General features: G+C 39.4%; 1 protein-coding gene across 2 annotated transcripts in view; it reads right to left on the bottom strand.

The window, feature by feature from the left end:
- Positions 1–18,059, bottom strand: part of AP2B1 (adaptor related protein complex 2 subunit beta 1) — a 129,939-nt gene extending 111,880 nt beyond the window's left edge. For both annotated transcript variants that reach the window (XM_004706968.3, XM_004706970.2), the window contains exons 1-5: positions 18,039–18,059; positions 17,808–17,867; positions 14,767–14,872; positions 10,123–10,258; positions 8,314–8,559 (exon numbers count right to left, since the gene is read on the bottom strand). In XM_004706968.3, coding sequence (XP_004707025.1) covers positions 8,314–8,559; positions 10,123–10,258; positions 14,767–14,872; positions 17,808–17,844 — 525 coding nt within the window. In that variant the 5' untranslated portion in view covers positions 17,845–17,867; positions 18,039–18,059. The remainder of the gene's footprint in view (positions 1–8,313; positions 8,560–10,122; positions 10,259–14,766; positions 14,873–17,807; positions 17,868–18,038) is intronic.
- Between the last annotated feature and the right edge of the window lie 877 nt (positions 18,060–18,936).

Genomic DNA, 18,936 nt, shown 5'->3' with positions numbered 1-18,936 from the left:
GAGGAGCTGATACCAAGGGCTCAAGTAGAAAGCAAATGTTGAAAATGAGGGAAACAAATGTACAAATATGCTTGATCTACAACAGATGTATGTATGGACTGTGGTAAGAGCTGTACAAGCCCCCAATAAAATGACTTAAATTAAAATAAAAAATCCATGCCGGATCTAGCATGTGCATGCTTGGGCGCCAGCATTTATATAAACTACAAGAGCTGTGAACTTCAACTGGGGAAAGGGAAAGAAAAATCAGAATGGGGGAGGATAATATCATTAAGTATTACTTCCAGACAAAGGTGATAGGTAGATTTATGAGAGAGAAAAATGTATTCTTCTGCCTCATATATTCTAAAGCTCATATCCTGACAGCACTTAAAGGGGAAAGATTTACTACCCAGCTATAAAATCTGATTTACAAGCTACCTCTATTTTATATGCATCAATTCTGAAGACATAAAATTGACCTCATTTTTTAGAGAGGAATGAGCTGGAGCAGGGAGTGTGGTCAGAATAAAATAATGTTCCTGTTTGGAAAAGAAAAAAAAAGATTCTAAAAGGAAATCTAGATATCCGCTGGGGGTGAAATATCACCGACAGAACTACCTGTATGACCAGTTCCTCACATCTCTCCTTGTCCTTCCATTTACATCCTGTAGTGGAATTTCACTCATTGTTACTGCCATGGAACCCAAGAGAGAGAGTAATTTCAATACAGTGAGTGACTTCTACTAACTGAATTACTACTTAGAAGATGACTCTCATGTCTAGCAATGACCTTCAAGGCCATACCCTCCAAACAGGTTTATGCTTCAGGTTTTTTGCTCAATATGCTATCATTTTGGCTGGTGCCCTGAATATGTGAATAAGATAAAAATGCAGTAGAATGAATTAAGAAAGCAAGTATGATAAAATAGAGGTGGTTTATTTGTTTATCCTCTTAAAACTCATCACAATTGGAATTTTCTTCTCACTTTACAGTCACTGTTCTCTGCACAGTTCAGTAGTTAGCACTATCTCCTCAAGGAGAAAATGACTATGCCATACCAGTTAAATTTTGTTGTTTCTTCCCTTAAGGAAGGAAAACCTACAGCTCATGTTTCAATTAAAAACACTGTCCATAATGCCAATTGATATTATATCCCTACCATATTATAATCTATAATGTTCAGTAATTTCCCCCCATTTTTCCCTTCTAGAACAGAACTAAACTACTTGAGTCCACACATATCACTGTGGAAAGAATGCTTGAATACATGATAGCGAGGTTTACAAATAAGACTCAATAAAAGTCATTATTTAAAATGGCAGATAGGACCTCGTAAAATGCAAATATTCTCAAAGCCAAACCCTACAAATACAGTACCTGTCATTAACAAACAGGCAAAAGATGCTAAGAAGCTACTTGGCTGATAAGACCCTAAAAGGCCACTAAGATATGCTGTCCCAGGAACAAAACCAGACACTGAACCTGACACCACTGACGATGGCTCTCTGGAGAGCCAAATGCTCTCCTGCCCAATCAGGGTCTTGCCACCACTTTCAGAGGACACTGACGCACTCCTGAATTACCATGTTTGACAGATCCAGTTCTGGGCAACTGTGGATGAGAGTAGCTTAAAAGGTGTATCCTTAAACAATTACCTTTTAAAACTAATTCTGCAATGACTTGGTAAATAATACTGTAACAATATCATCTGTGGGTGAGGTGACCTCAGAGGTAGCCTAAGAAACAATGTTTGAAAAGAAAAAAGAAACAATGGTTGTCCTTAAACAATCTATACAAAAAAATTTCAATACTTTAAAATAAATACTTTAAAATAAAATTTGCTATTGAACGATGAATCCTTCTATAATCATTGATATCCAGCACCCCAATCATCATAAAATATAACTGTTTGTTATTCGGCTCTGACAAACCCCCCTCCTTTGCTACTCTCGGCAATCCTGTGACAAGCAGTGTGTAGTCACCATAGTGCAGCCCAGAGTCCTGAAGCTCAGGCGGCCCCGTACCTCAGAAATGGCAAAACCAGGTTATAAACCCACATCTGTCTGGCTCCCATGCTACAGAGACTAGAAGAAAAAGGCCACGTCACAGGTCACAGGCTACGTTTCTACAGATGGGGCAGTGCTTTGTAAAAGAAGTGACTAACGACACTTTGTTATCTGGGATTGAACGCTACAATAGGAAAAGGCTGGTAACAAAAACCTTGTGACTCTGTAGTTAATTAATAGTAACATATCAACCTTAATTTCTTAGTCCTAACCAGTGACGCCTGGTTATGTAAGATGCTAACCTTAGATGAAGCTAAGCAGAGACCATGTGGGCGCTCCCTGTACTGTACTTTCAGCCTCTCTGCAGATCTAAAATGACTCTCCCCAAATGAGTTTCTGTTTAAAAAGCCTAACCTGGTAATGTGATGGAATACAACCAATGACCATGATTTTTCAAAAGGAAACGAGATGAGAATACACAGGAAAATTATTTCCACAAAGTACATTAGTAAAGGAAAACAGAACGTGTTTGCGTCTTCTAAAATCAAGCAGATCAAAGCAGCCTCCAACACGTCTGCGTATTCCACACTGTGGCCCTTCAGAACCTCCGCTGCGTCTCTCGGGTGGTGGTTTTAGCGCTCCACTTGTGGGCTCACAGACCGCTTTGGGGGTGTAGTAGACGACTGGATGGGCTGCCCACCACAAGATGAGCGTTTGAATCCACCGGCTCTCTCCTTCTGCAGAGATTTACAGCTCCCGAAACACTGAGGAGCAGTTTTCCTGCGCTGCTATTTGTCAGAATGGACTCGCAGTTGGGACTTAGGAGAGTATCAATTATGACATTACTCCCTCAGGAACTCACACACAGAATACACATATTAATTTCTACATTACTTTAATCGCATTCTGGCAACTCACGCAAGCCTAAAACTCTACCATCTCCATTACTCCACATTTGGCATACATTTCTAATTTCACTTATGTAGAATATTTCAACTTTGCATCTGCCCTTATTTAGATGTTTATGAGTAACAAATCACACAATTTAAAGAGTACTAAATTAAGTGATGTCGTTAAGTTCTGCTATGCGTCTAGATCTTTAATAGACCCTTTAGCTCACAAGGACATTAAACATATTCCGACAAAAAGCCTCCTGGAAGAACTTAGAGTGATCCAGACCGACAAGTCTTTCAACATTCGCTATCTCAGACTGACAGCACAGTGCAATGTAACACAACTATACTTCCTAATGCTTAAATAAGAACTACAACTGGGAGATGCATATTCTGTTCCTCAGTAACAGCTACCGTTCATGAAGCAGCTACTTAGAAATCCCTGGGTGGGACTAATAGTTAATGAGCTCGACTGCTAGTCAAAGGGTTGGAAGTTCAAATCTACCCAGAGGAGCCCCTGAAGCTAGGCCTGGTGATCTACTTTTGAAAACTGTTATGGAAAACCCTAGGGAGTGCAGTTTTACCCTGACATATATGGCATCACCACAGATAAGAACAGACTAGCAAAATACATAAATAACTAAATAGACTAGCAATAGCCATCATCTCCTGAGCTTCCATAAGCCGGGTGCTTTGATAGACCCTTTTCATGCAATAGCTCAATAAGTACTTATAACAATTCTAAGACATTAACTCTTATTTTACAGACCCAGAGTGGTAAAGCACCTTGAGCAAAAACATACAATTAGGAATTAGTAGCAAGAATTTTTTACTTCAAAGTCCATCTTTTCATGGAAAGTCAGCTTTAATTGAATAATATATCATTAACTATAGGAAATAAATGCTTTATCCTCCAAAAACAACCAAAAATTAAAATGTAATAATAAAGTGCAATTGCCTACTATAAGGCACGCTGCCCAACAACCAGACTAGAAGTCAACTTAACCCCAATAGCTGAATCTTGTCAATGTGGTATTCTCAATATATTTCCAAGTCATTCTGAACCTCATCTGCTGCTGTTACACTAGAAGACCCTTCTGCTGTGAGCTACCAGAAACTAAGGCAGAATTCCTCACAATCCTACTTCTTTTGCAAGAGATTTTAATATTGGTGGTACAATGCTGCCACCGTGTGGAGCAGGATTCAATAGAAAATGGAACAAAAATATTCTGTATGAGCAGTAAAATAAGGAGCTGGTGATGCTGGGGTTCTTGGATACTTGGCTGCAAAACAAAAGGTTGGCGGTTAGAACCCGCCAGTCACCTATGGGAGGAGAAGGGCGCAGTCTGCTCCGATTAAGACTTAACGTCTTGGAAATCCTATGGGACATTTTATTCTGCATATAGGACGACTTTGTGTTAAGATCGATTCCACAGCAACAGGGGTTTTGTTTGTTTTTTAACCATCATGAAAGAGGACTGAAGATTTTCATAATGAAAGATTTTGGATAATTAATGGACTTAAGTTCAAAATTTTAACCATTTTAAGAAGATGACAAATCTAAGTATGGCTGTATATGGATATACGTATGTGCACATGTGCGTGCACACACACACACACACACACACACACTATTATATATATGAAACGACATGAGGCAGCTTTAGTAAGTTTGTGGGAAAATGGAATTGAAAGATAATGACATTTCCCATAAAGTTTTTGAAGGCTCCTTGTAAAGTGTATGATTCAAAACTAGGTCAGAATCTTAGAAATATGACTACTTTAAGGCAACCTGGTGTCAGAGTGGGTTCTATGCGGGGCTGCTAACCAGACGGTCAGCAATTTGAAACTAGCAGTTGCTCCAGGGGAGAAAGAGGAGGCTTTCTGCTCCGATGGAGACTTACAGCCTCGACCCCCCAGGGGCAGTTCTCTGTCTTACAGGGTCCCTACCAGATGTCAGCGAGTTAGTGGAATCTTTGAGTTCATAACTTTGGGTTCACTTGTTGAAATAACCTCTACTTCACTGGTGGCACTATGATTAGGAGTTGAGCTTGATGGTCACACCCACCTGCTGCGCTGTGGGATAAAGAAGAGGCTGTCTGCTCCTGGAAAGATTTATCGTCTCAGAAGCCCTGTAAAGGGTCATTGCTTGAGTCAGAATCAACTCAAAAGCAGTGGATTTGGTTTCCTCTTTCTCTCTCTGTTTTTTCCGGGCAGATCTAAGAATTTAAATATTTTAAGTAAAAACATCTACCACAGTGCCTGGCACAGAAGACTATTAAATTTAAATTTTCCACTGAGATGTCTGAGCTATCAAACCTCCTATTCCATCATGAGACTGTGGATTTATGTAACATTCCCATGCTCGTTCTTTCCTAATATTTAAGATTCATTCTTTCCCTATCAGCAGGATTTGACCCAATAGTTCATGCCATCGATACCATATGTTCTCCTGGATTTTCCTCTTATCTCAATGGCCACTCCTTCCCTATCTGCTTTGCTGTCCCTCTAAACTTGGGAGGGGTCCTGAGTTCTTTACTGTCCATCTACTTTCATTCTCCAGGTGATCTCATCTAGATCTATGGCTTTAATTCCCATCTACATGCTGCTGACACGTTATATATTGAATCATACACCGCAAAATGATGTGTTAAAAATCTCAAACTCTTTGCCTTTGGTTATAATCTCATGTGGGAATGGCTCTTTGTTACTGTTCATGAGACAAGATTAGTGGTGGGTGTATCTTTAATCAGTCTCTCCTGAAATGTACAAGAGACTAAACAAATGGGAAAAGCATCTGAGATAGAATAAGAGAGGCCAAGGCACATGAAGCTAACCCAAGAGCATCTCAAAGAGACATGGCCAAAAATGAACACCTGTTCTCTGGACGTCTTCCTCATTATCAGGAAATGCAACTCCATCCTGCAGGTGCTCAGGTCAAAACACAATGGAGACATTCTTGGTACCTCTGTGCCTCAGCTACAGCTCTATTCTTGTCTCGTTTGGTGCATACTGCCTGCGGCCGTAAAGTTTGTTTGTAAGCTGCCATCCAAGGTACAATTGGTTTCTATTCTGTTTGAAATCCTTATAAATGGGAACGAGGGGGAAAAGATAGGTAAATTATGACTGGCATACCTGTTAGATCTGGTGACTATAAAGGGGTTCATTTTATTCACTTATTCTAATATTTTCAAATTCCCATGTTTTACTATATACATTTTTACAACTATAAAGTTTTTTAAATGCCTGGAATAAAGTATAAATAAAGAGCAGACACATACTATTGGGTACCATGGACTAGATGAGATCCAGCCCTTCTTTACAACATGAAAACTTTGAATAAATCAGATAAATTAAGCTCTTTTCTGAATCTATGCTCTCAGCTGGAGTGTTTCTGGATAAAGATCTTTCAATGCTATTAGGGTAAAAAAACACAAAGAACAATACCCTCACAGCTTAGTCCACAGTTAGCCCCTGATCTTCTAGTTTTATCAATTCTGCTTTGAAACATTTACATTAAAGGTGTCTTTTTTATGTAAATGGGAGTTGCCACTATTTTAGCCCCACTAAATTTTGAGTAAGTTTCCACAGGATACAAAATCCTGCTCATCCCATCAGTGTTAGGAACCCGAACATTGAAACTCCTCATTGACTCTTAGGGACGGCAGCAGTTCAAAGACAATTACTCAAGGTACAAGAGTAGCCCCAAAGCAATGAGAGCAGCACAATTTGCACCAGCTGGAGAGCTTATAAAATGACGGTACTGCCTCATGAACCACTTAGTCCACAATGGACAGCTCCAAAGTGCAGCAGCAGTGGTGCCGGGGAGCAGAAAGGCAGGCTACATCTTCCACCTCTGCAGGGTCAGTGTCGGAGTCATGGCATAAACGTGTGTGCATGTGCACAGAAACGTACCTCCATGCCAGGAGACGGCTAAGACATCTCCTACGTTAGTCAGTACCACAAGCACTTGCAGGGGTTTTTTGGGCGGGGGGAATCAAAAAGTTGGTTGGGTCAAAAGATCCTGATTCGGCATTTATTCAACAAACTTTTTTTCATTTTATTTGGGGCACAAGTACTTTTTATTTTTTGTTGTTGTTGTTTTAATCATTTTATTAGTGGCTCATACAACTCTTATCACAATCCATACACACATCAATTGTGTAAAGCGCATTTGTACATTCATTGCCCTCATCATTCTCAAAACATTTCCTTTCCACTTAACCCCTGGCATCAGATCCTCATTTTTTTAAAAATCATTTTATTAGGGGCTCATACAACTCTTATCACAATCCATACACACATCAATTGTGTAAAGCGCATTTGTACATTCATTGCCCTCATCATTCTCAAAACATTTCCTCTCCACTTAAGCCCCCGGCATTAGGTCCTCATTTTTCTCCTCCCTCCCTGCTCCCCCTCCCTCATGAGCCCTTGATAGTTTATAAATTGTTATTTTGTCATATCTTGCAAGTACTTTTTAAAAACGTGCCTTACTTCATCTTTTGACCTTAAATACAAAACTTGAAGAACAGTAATAATAAAAAAGGTGAGCCAAGGCTACCCAAGGAGTATGATACACCAGTAAGAGATGTCAAGGCACAGATCTGAGCTGATGATTTGAAAGGGATAGCGTTTGGTTCCAGGCAAATTCCAACTGTCCATTTGAAAAAGCACCCCCCCCCCTCCAAAAAAAACCCAAGAGGTTACCAACTGATGAACTCCAACTGTTAGTCACCTCCAAGTAAACACTGCATTAGGCAAAAAGGGAGCACTTCAAACTCAAGAAAGTAACTATGTTCCTCCATCCTCTGGGTAATGATTCTTACTGACCAATACCTCAATTCAAATGAACTAGTTCCAGCAGAATCATAGTACCACACGGGACCTACTCCCTCCTTTGCATTATATGCAAAGTTTGAGAGGCCTATTAAAAGATCAAAAAAAAACCCACTAAGGTGTATGTCTGGCTGCCAAGCATTCAGAATTTAAGGCTAGAAGGAATCTTGTCCTAGAATTCGCTTGTACAAAAATGCCTTATAATAATTGGGCAATAAAGATGACTCTGGTTCAGTTCCCAGTTCTATACCACCAGAAAATACCGCTAACATGTATGTGAAGTAATAATCTTTTAAAACACAATAACCAAAGAAACGTAAGGGAAGACCCCCGACAGCAACTATGAAAGTGCTAGTTTGTGTCTGTAGGGTAGGTACAATATAAAGGTTTGCTTTGAAACCCTTATGCTTCAATGCTTGGTTCTCACCTCAGAAAGACCTAGGGTAACAAACTATAATCCATAGGACACACAGAATTATGTGTCCACAGCTACTTCCTGAGCAATGTCTCAAAGATAAGGTTGTTTGAAGAATGCCTTTTAAAGGGACTCATATTACACGGTGCTCTCTTTAGAAAAGCAGAAGAGGCTTACCATTGGGTTTGAATCTGCTATGAGATCTCGCAGAGAGTCCAGGAACCCCTGATCTTCCACCATTTGGGCGTTGATGTCATGGAGCTTGGCCACACACACGGCGGCCGTCTTCCGCACATAGGGGTCTTCATCCTTTAAGCACTTGCGGAGGGGCTCACAGAGATATTCTGTGATCTTGTCCACCCGGATGCAGCCCATGGTTCTGACTGCCAAGGCCCGAATCAACGGATTGGGATCTTCACAGTCCTACAGAAAACAACCATCACAAGTTATAGGTGTGCACTCCATGTGCGCACAAAAGAACATTTCATCATTTAGAAGTTACCTAATACCTTCTAGTTATATTTCATATGGAAACCCCAAATCTCTCATTCTACTCTAAGAACAAATCTGCCCCCCAAAAGTCTTTGGGCTGGTATTCAGGTGCCATAAAAATGAGGCACTGGCAAGACTACAGTCAGTCCACAGTGGATCCATTAAGAAACAGGTAGAAAACAGAGCTGGATTTCTGGGACCTACAGCTAAGCAAGCAAAGGAACGCAGGAGCTGGTTTGAGCGGGACCTTCATTCCTGGAGCTAATGCAGCGGAGAGGGCCTCAGAACCCCCTGTCCGTGGCACTCACCGTTCACCTGGCCTACAACTCCATCTACTGAGCACTAGAAAGCCACGCGGAACTGTGGTTCCAAACGGCACAAAGTAAATGCTTTCCTAAATGATAGCCCACCTATGAACCATGAGATGAAGTGTCACGCTCTGTCTGATTCTGTACAGTGTAGCTAATGGCGGGAAAAGAACAAAACTTCCCTGAGATGACAGCATTTTGGTTATTTTTTTCAAAACAAACTGATAGAATTTTATTTTATTTTTTGCAGACCAAGTTCCAAGCCAGGAACACAAGTAGTGAAGACACTATTAATGGGAACAACTAATAAACCCAATGTGCTCCTTAAATCTCATAATAGAAACAAAATATCACTGGCCATTTAATAATATTAAGGAATTATGTCAAAATTTAAGATGTAAAATTGCACTGTAATGTTTTAAAAAAAGATCTTACTTTGACAAATTTGCAGATGATGAAATAAAATGCTTAAGATGCTTTTAAAAAAGATTATCCAGTAGAAGTGAGATTAAGAAAATATGTATGGGGAGTGTAATTAAGTAAGAGTTGCTGTATGTCAGTAAATGCTGAAACTGCGAAATGAAAATTTAGCAACTTATTTCACTATTCTTTCTAGTTAGGTATGTTTAAAATTTTCCATGCTAAAAAAATTTAATCAAATGTTGTAAAATCTATTCAATTTAACAAAATCCTAGTATCTCCTACAGCGATCATTATTTTTGACCCTTCAGCCTAATTTCTATAGAGATAAAATAAATGGAGAAAAATACTTCTTGTAAGACTACAGATCAGCTTTATTATTATCCTTAAAGGGAAATTTCAAGAAACTTCTAAAAGGGAAAACAAGGAAAAAGAGACAAGAAAACAAGTAAAAGAGCCGACATCTTTATTCACGGCATTAAATGGTACAGTCCTAAGTTACTGATACCACAGTGATAGGCTCACAGTGAAGTTTCATCTGCCTTTCTCCTACCCTCTGGCAAGGACGCCCCAAGCTCCCCATGGCAGAAGGCTCTCCAGATGGTCTGAGCGTCCCTGGGTGACACAGTGGCCTACAGAGCACTTCAACTACGGACGCACTTAAGTCACTGCCACGACCCTTCCCTCCAGGCCTAGCCTAACCAGAAAACATCTGGAAGAGTGATCTGAGGTAAGAGGCAGCGTTGCTGAGTTCTCGGGGAGTCACCTTCACAAAGCTGTTGACAGCCATGATGGCCATGTCTGGCTGACTCTTGGCATAGTTCATCAAGTAGAGATACACGAGCTTCTTTAGTTCCAAGTTGTCAGTCTGCATACAGTTCACTACATCTGGAAAGAGAGAGCTGAAAATACAGCCAAGTGAACAGAGGCTGATGCCAAGCCATTTGACAGAACATAAAGCAGTGGCCTTATTTTACAAAGTGATTTTGATGCAAGGACAAATATCCCCACAGTGGCAATTAATATGAAATAATTTACTAAAGAAATTGTAATACTTGTCCCCAAAAGGCCTCCAAAAATAGATTTTAAAAAATCTTTTATTTTGAGGAGACAGAGAGAGAAAAGTATGAGCCCTATCACTTGGCTGTCATATGGATACCTGCCCAATCTGCTTTCATCCATATCCCCAACACACTGTCTCTCCATCCCCATCCCCATCCCACCCAGCTGCTCAGGATTCTTTTTTTTTTTCAGGATTCATTTTTAAACAAATCGTTGCAACCATACATTTCATCTATTTTAGATTACATTCTTAGGAACTTTTAAAAAATCACAACGACGCTACATTTAAAAAATGTAAGCCTCTTATCATCGCAGTTCAAAGCACTTAATATTCAGAGTTCTACATCTTTGACCAGTGGAAGCTGGTTCACAGTTAGCTACATTTTCAACAGCTTCCTTACTTTCTGGTACAGCAAGATGCTTCGTCCAAGAGCATTTTGCACTTTTCTACTCTAGACCAGAACACTCATTTCTCCACGAAGTTTTCATCTCGTCTCACTTGCCTCACTCGCTGCCATGGAGCCGATGCTGACTCACGATGACCCCCTCTGGGCTTCTATGAACCTCGGTGCTTTCTCACTGGTGACTGGTGGCCATGTGGATCACAACCCAATTGTACAACCACTACATGACCCAGGCTCCTGCTAGTGGGGTTTCAGAGTTGTTTTACATTTACACATTCAGAAAAATGAGAATTTGAGTATCATTAAATCTAAAAGAAGCTTACATCTTTAAGTTATAGTCATTTCTTGATTACTCGTACCATTCTTCTAAAAAGCCACAGGAAAGAAACAAACGTATGGTTCCATTCACAAAGTAGCACCAGAAGTTTAGAGTAAGAATGTTACGGCTTACTGAATTTTTAAAAGTAGGCTGCATTTAAAAAATATAGGCTAATAATCATGTTATGGGAATTCAGCAATTAACCTTATCTCTAAGGTTTTATTAAAGTACATTAGAAAATTTAAATACTAGTACAGAAGAGAAATAAATATTAATGTACTACTGAAAAAAAGAATTACTGAGATAACTGGTGACATGGGATAGCTTCTGTTTATGTAAAAACAGAGTCTCGAAATGGAAATGACTTATAAAAAGGAAGAGAGACCACAAGATAGAGATCCACTGCCTCTCCAATGAGCCAATGACTCTGTCTTGGAAGGCAAACTCTCTGCTTAACTTGCACTATCTAGCACTTCCTGGTGCAGTCAGGTAGCATTGGGCTGTTGGGAAACTGGCCATTCAAACCAACCAGCCAATCCAAGGGAGAAAGAAGAGGCAGTCTTCTCCCATAGAGATCTAATCCTGTCAACCCCAAGGAGCAGTTAGTTCCACTAAGGCAACGAGTTTCGTTTGGGTGGTACTGTACCTAGAATAGTTTCATGTACATACAGCTAGTTAGTAAACACTCATGGAAGAGCTTGTCTACCAAGCTCCTAACAGGAATTTTCTTTCCATTTCCCAGGCAAAGAGCTCATGTACAAAACAACAACTGTAAAACCACTAAGTAAATGTAAAACATTTCATCAACAGTATTTTTAGGATGTCAAATTATTTAATTCGGACAACCTGCATAAGACTGAACAAAGTCCTAGAGCAGTGGTTCTCAACCTGTGGGTTGCAAAACCCTATTTCCCTTGGTCTTAGGAACCACGACACCGCTCCTCTATCTGTCTCCAGATGGTTCGCCCACATGCAGATACACCCACATACGAGTACCTGGCGTGAAGACTGTGACCCATGCTACACCACACTTCAAGACACAATGTCATTTATTTGTCATTAGAAATAAATATTTCACAATATATAATTACATAGTTTCTGTGATTCATCACCATGCTTCAATTGTAACAATGAAAATACATCCTGTATATCAGATATTTACATTATGATTCATAACAGTAGCAGAATTACAGTTGTGAAGTAGCAATGAAAATAATGTTATGGTTGGGGTCACCACCACATGAGGAACTGTATGAAAGCGTCACAGCATGAGGAAGGTTGAGAACCACTGTCCTAGAAGCAGACACTGTTAGTGTCATCTACAATGTTACACACCTGTGCTGTTGATAAGACAGTTACTAGTTACTCGTGGCTACTGAGCAATGTGGCTAGTGTGAACTGAGATGTGATAGCAATGTAAAACACAGTGCATTTTGAAGATTTCATAGGAAAAGTAATGGCACTTCAATGTTTTATACTGATTACATATTGAAATGATAATAATTTGTATATAATCTTTTAAATAAAAAAATATCAATATAACCTTCATCAGATTCCTTTTAATCTTTGAATATGGCTATTAAGAAATCTTCCATTACAAATGTGTTTCAAATTACATTTGAAATAGAAAGCATTAAACTAGGTCACTTGCCAGGGAGAATGAACTATGATGATCTACAAATAGCTGCTATTTATGCTATTTCTCTAAGCTTTATCGTCTAGGCACAGTTTAAATCCCACCTCTTTCAAGGAGGGTTTTTCACAATTCCAATTTATAAGACTTTTTATTTTTGTAAGTTTTGCTGACAAGACTTATGTATAATGCAATTCAATGGTTTAATCATATTAAAAGTTATGTATACAAGACTTTCTTTTTAAGAACTCTATTGCCCTGAACATATTTTTTAGCATGTGATTATATAACTCATTACTTCCTAATTTTTCAGTTTTGAGTCTCTTCTATTAGACAATGCATTGCCACAAAGGCTGAAATAGCGACTCTCCCTTTGCATGCGGTATAGTGCCAGGCACATAATAAACTACTGTCAGTTAGCAGATTTACCAGTGGGATTTACCAAACATACAATAGGAGTTTTTAACTTTTCTGTAAGATACAAAAATAAACTTGAGACCCAACAGCCTAGGAGAGCGACGTGCTTACTTGTACCGGTGCCCTCGATCTCGGCTGTCCCTTGGAAAAACAAATAGTTTTTTGGTGACCAACTAGATCATGGGTAGGCAACGACACCTATTTTTTTTAAAGCCATGAGCTAAAAATGATTCTTCAGATAACATTTATAATTTATTTGGTAATAGATAATACAAACTTTGGGCTCCAATTAAACAAATGTTATCTTTCCTCCACTCAAGCAACTATTAGAAAACTGAATCAAACAGCACATTAAAGAGATTATACACCAAATGGAATTTATACCAAGAATGTCAGGGTGGTTTCACATAAGAGAATTAATGTAATACAACACATTAATAGAAAAAGGCGATCTACACAAAAGGTACTTTGACAAAGATGCCCATGATCACTTCAAATGATGTAGAAAGGTATTTTGACAAAAATCCAACGTCCTTTCATGATAAAAACTACTCTGAGTACTAGGAATAGAAGAGAAAACCCTCAACATATAGTTAATGTAATTCATATCACTGAATTTTACACCTTAAAAATAACTAAAAAGGCAATTTTGGGATATATGTTTATTTTAGTATACTAAAAATTATACATAATTATTGTTTGCTTTCTTTTCACCGATATTCCCTTCTAGCCAACTAACCTACATTAATTTACCACCTGGTAAAACAGAAAAGTTTACTGCCTTCTGAGAGAGACAGCCAGAAAATATTAACTTAGAACCACACATGCCTATGTGCTAACACACAAAAAACGGTAACAAAACCTACCTCAGACCACTGGCACCTGGTGCCTAGGCTATCACACTCCAATCCTGCCACCGTGTCCACCTGGGATCCAACTTCTCTTAGGGAGGAGCGCTCAACTGTGATCTCGGGACCACTTTCACTCTGAAAAATTACTGTTTAGCCCAGAGTGCTTTTGCTTACGCAGGTGCAAATGTCAACACAGTGAAGCAGGCACATCACATCTCACCTAGTGTTAGATTGTTTTGACCTCATGGACCATATGAAATACCTGGGACACAAAGACAATCCTTATTTCCAAAACGATTTGCTAAATGACAGAAACAAAACAAGACCAAATGGATTGTGCTCGCATTGATCTTCTTCTTGAAGCCAGCCTCTGAATGTAGAGTGGCAGCGTAGAGGGCACTGGCATGCGCTAACTGAGGAATACGTGAGCTTCTAGCTCTCAGCAGATTGTTATCGTTTCTAAAACTACTCAGCCAACAAACTGTAACTGTGCCAGCTCTCAGGAGGTTTGACGCTAGGTCTGTATGAAACAAAATCAGACTCTTCTCATTCTTATAAAAAAAGAGTATTAACATAAAAGCAACCATGCCTCTTAATGATGTTTCTAGTGGAACAAACTCATTCTTACAGAGTCTATAATCAAAATTGTTTTCCTGGAAAAGCAGGAGAGGCCATCAGATGGGGTGGGGTCTAAGCGACCACAAACAGATGTGGTGACTCTTACCTAACATCCTTTCCCACGGTCATTGCGGCAATCACTTTCTTCACAGCCTCCTTCCTCTTCTCTTTTTTTTCATTGTTGAGCTCAGCCTTTAACTCAAAGATTTCTCCTAAAAAAAACAGAATAACTATGTGTGATCGCAGGACCAAATAACTCGTGAGAGCTGGGGCATTTTTAAACAGTTCAGACCAGACTAGGCAGTCATATTGGTAAGATTCTAAGCCTTACAATGTTGCCGGACCCACTGATAAAGACAACACCAATGACCTTTAACCCCATCTTAAGTTATGGCCAAGGAAGGTACAATCCAGGCCTTCAGAAACGTTAAGAGTGAGAAAAAGCAAATCTTAGCCAACTTCACTGGGGAGTGAACTATATTTCAGAGCTGATATCCACCAAAAGTCTAAGATGCTGAGAAGGAAATAAATGTAAGCAGAAGACAAAGCATTTTAAAACAAGAAGAGTTTCCAGAGTATTTTATTCACACATACCTATCTTTACAGATAAAGAAGATCACAGAATAAGTTAATGACAGAACTGGGCTTAACTGTTGACTCTCAAACCCAGAGATTTTCAACCTGGGCCACACTACTCCTAACCGCGAAGTATGTAAAACTCACAATTGTAAGGATCTGCTCTAGACCAAATAAATCAAAGTATCTACGAGAACTCTTCAGTTCATATTTTGAAAGCTCCAAAAGATTCTAATACACAGTCAAATGTAAGAACCACTGGTCTAATCAATATTTTATGAAGTTAATAGGCTTTCAGGTCCCACCCTAGTCAATGAATCTAACAAGAATAATGTCTGTGAAGCTTAAGGGTGGTGCCAAGCAGTCCTCCTGGAAGTACAATCTTGAATGACTGCTCAGGCCCTGACCTGTGAGGTGCGTACGGCTAATCTATTCTAAGGTGCAGAGCTCCAGGATGACCCATCTTCAGGAAGCTGGAGCTGAAGTCAAAAAAACAGAAGTTTACTCAAGAAAGTAAAAAGATAATTCACAGATTGGGAGAGAACTTTTCTGTACCACCTATCGGTTACCTAAAACATATATAAAACTTCTATAATGTAATAAAAATACAAACGGCCTAATCAAAAAATGGAAACAGGACCTACACGGACAGTTCAAGTGATCACTGAGCATATGAAAACACACAGAACACCATTAGCCACTACCTACCACCACAGACTCTACCCAGCTGATAGAAATTCTACAGCACAGCGTAAACTGCCCCTTAGGATTTCCCAGACTGTAAATTTAGGGGAATTAACAGCCTCATCTTTCTCCTGCAGAGCACATTATGGGTTCAAATGCCTGACCTTGCAGTTAGCAGCAACCCCCAAATGTTTCACTCACTGCCCCAACAAGCCTCTTTTAAGTCACCATTCTAAACCAACCCACTGCCATGGATTCCATCCTGACTCAGCAGTCCTAACTAGGACTGTACATCCCCCTGAGTGCACAGAGGCTCACTTTTCTCCCTCAGAGAAGCAAATGGGTTTGAAAAGATTTTAAAGGAGAGGGGGGAGCGGGGAGGGAGGGGAAAAATGAGGAGCTGATACTAAGAGCTCAAGTACAAAGAAAATGTTTTGAGAATGTGATGGCAAGAAATGTACAAATGTGCTGACTCAATGGATGTATGGATGGATAGTGATGAGTTGTACGAGCCCCCAATAAAATGATTTTTTTTTAAAGCACAGCCAGAAAAACTAGGCCCTCTAGACTAACCCCTAGGTTGCCAATCCTCATTCAGGTCTCTGGGTCCCATCATTAACTAGACTAACCCCTAGGTTGCCAATCTTCATTCAGGTCTTTGGGTCACATCATTAATTTCTGGGAAAAAGAAAAGACCAACACCAAGACGTCGTCAGAAAGTGAATTATGAGTAGCAGCAAGAGTAGCAGAATTAAAATGGATGTAACCAAAATTATCCTAGCCGTATAAGCTTCAAGAGTTATGTTCTGGTAACAGTTCTAGTGGGCGTTGCAGGAAGCAAAAGGAACACAGTCTTAACATGTTTTTAAATGTCATTTTTTACGCAGCAGCGATTCAATCTGTAAGTCTCAAATCTTAATAAATCTCTGAATGTACAAAAAAAAAATTACCACAGCAACCTTACAAGAAAAGGTTTACAGAGGTAGGTGAGGTTTAATTACATCCCTTAATATAAATGTAGACAATCTCTTGTTCATTTGAGCAGCTAACGTGTTAACAGAAAAAAAGAATACACTCTTCAGAATGGGAAGAAGCTGAGAGCTGAAAATGAGTAACCAAACCGAACTGAGGACACTCCATAAAATCGGGCCTTCAGAATACAACATGATCACAAAGGGCACCGAGGAACTGGTCCACATGAAACTAAACTCAGGAACCAGACAACAAATGAATGAGATCCCTGACCGAGGGTTAAGTCTGTATAATGGCCATGACTGAACCTTTGAATACGGTCTGTAGAGTTGGTGATAATGATGTGTCAATATTTAAGTTCCTGAATATGCTAAAAGCATTGTGGTTATGTAAGAGAATTCCCTTGTTTTTAAAAGATATATACGCAGGCACCTTTCGGGCACCTTACTATTCAATTGTCAGAGAAAAAATACACACATATATTAAAGAGTATAACATGATAATTGTGGCAAAATACTAATATTTGGAGAATTTTGCAAATTTCTTTTAAGATTGAAATTATTTGACAATTAGAATGCAAAAAAAAAAATACACAAAGACAAAAGGAGCACCAGCATTTTTTAAAGACGTTCAAGCCTCGTCTCTCTCTCTCTCTCTCTCTCTCTCTCTCTCTCTCTCTCTCTCTCGTGGTTTCAGCAAAGAGAGCTCCCTGTGTGAGTTCCTTGTATGTATCAGATCCCTCCTAAGCCTGTCCATGAAATGCACGTTTGAAGAGATCTGAGAGATTTCATTTGGGGATAGTCTTCTCCTACGACTACCAAATAATCTCAATGTTTTGATCAGGAGGGTCCATGTTCTTTTTGTACTACTTAATTTTATTTTTTATGAAAATAGACACAGCAAAACCATACTTACCTTTTTTATTCGTTGTGAAGTACTTGGAGTCAGTCATGGTTTGGGATCTTTAATGTGCACCTACATTAAAAACAACAAAAGAATATCTTTATCCAAATTACATATGCCTACCAAGGCATCCAATTAATAATTTAGGACAAAACCCATGTATACCACACTTAGCAATTCCAGGGATCCAAAGGAAACTAAGATAGTAAGTCCCGGGACCTTAGAAGCTCATGAATGGCTTACCTATTGGTATTTCCTTCTCCAGAGGAAAGAGGAGTGGAAAAGGCAAAGATGCAAGGAAATAATGAGCCCAATGAACTAAGGGCCCACACCAATAGCAGCCTACTGCTGTATTCTGAGACCAGAAGAAACAGATGGTACACAGCCACCCTTACCAACTGCTCTGTGAAGAAAGTCTCAGATAAAGTGGGAGAAAACTGCTGAGCAAAACTCAAAATCATCAAAGGCCAAACTTACGGACTAAACCGACTGGAACTCCCTAGACCAGCGGTTCTCAACATGTGAGTTGCGACCCCTTTGGGGGTTCAACAACCCTTTCACAGGGGTCGCTAAGATCATCGGAAAACACGTATTTCCAATGGTCTTAAGAACTGACACCACTTCTCTTCTATCCTTCTCCAGGTGGATCTGCCCACATGCAGGTACACCCACCTACCAGTACCTGGAGTGAAGACTGTTCCCCATGCTACACCATGCTTCAAGACAAAATTTCATTTATTTGTCATTAGAAATAAATATTTCACAAAATATAATTACATATTATTTTTGTGGTTTATCACTATGCTTTAATTATGTTCAATTTGTAACAATGAAAATACATCCTGCATATCAGATATTTACATTATGATTCATAATAGTAGCAAAATTACAGTTACGAAGTAGCAACAAAAACAATTTTATGGTTGGGGGTCACCACGACATGAGGAAGGTTGAGAACGACTGCCCTGGACTATGATCCTTGGGCTCTTTAGCAAATCCTTTAGGTCTTGAACTGAATTTCTCATGTGGCTCAATTTTCAGCCAAACAAAAGACAGGAGAACAAGAATCATGGTTGAGACTGGATACACGTTTGTTTATGTGTTAGCACAAGTCCTGACACTCTGAACTTTAGAACAAACA

The sequence above is a fragment of the Echinops telfairi genome, unplaced genomic scaffold, assembly GCF_000313985.2.
Source record: "Echinops telfairi isolate 266 unplaced genomic scaffold, ASM31398v2 ScPeMD7_7458;HRSCAF=8496, whole genome shotgun sequence".
In the NCBI taxonomy this organism is placed as follows: Eukaryota; Metazoa; Chordata; class Mammalia; order Afrosoricida; family Tenrecidae; genus Echinops; species Echinops telfairi.
The sequence above is the reverse complement of the archived record's forward strand: the minus strand, read 5'-3'. Positions and strand labels throughout refer to the sequence as shown.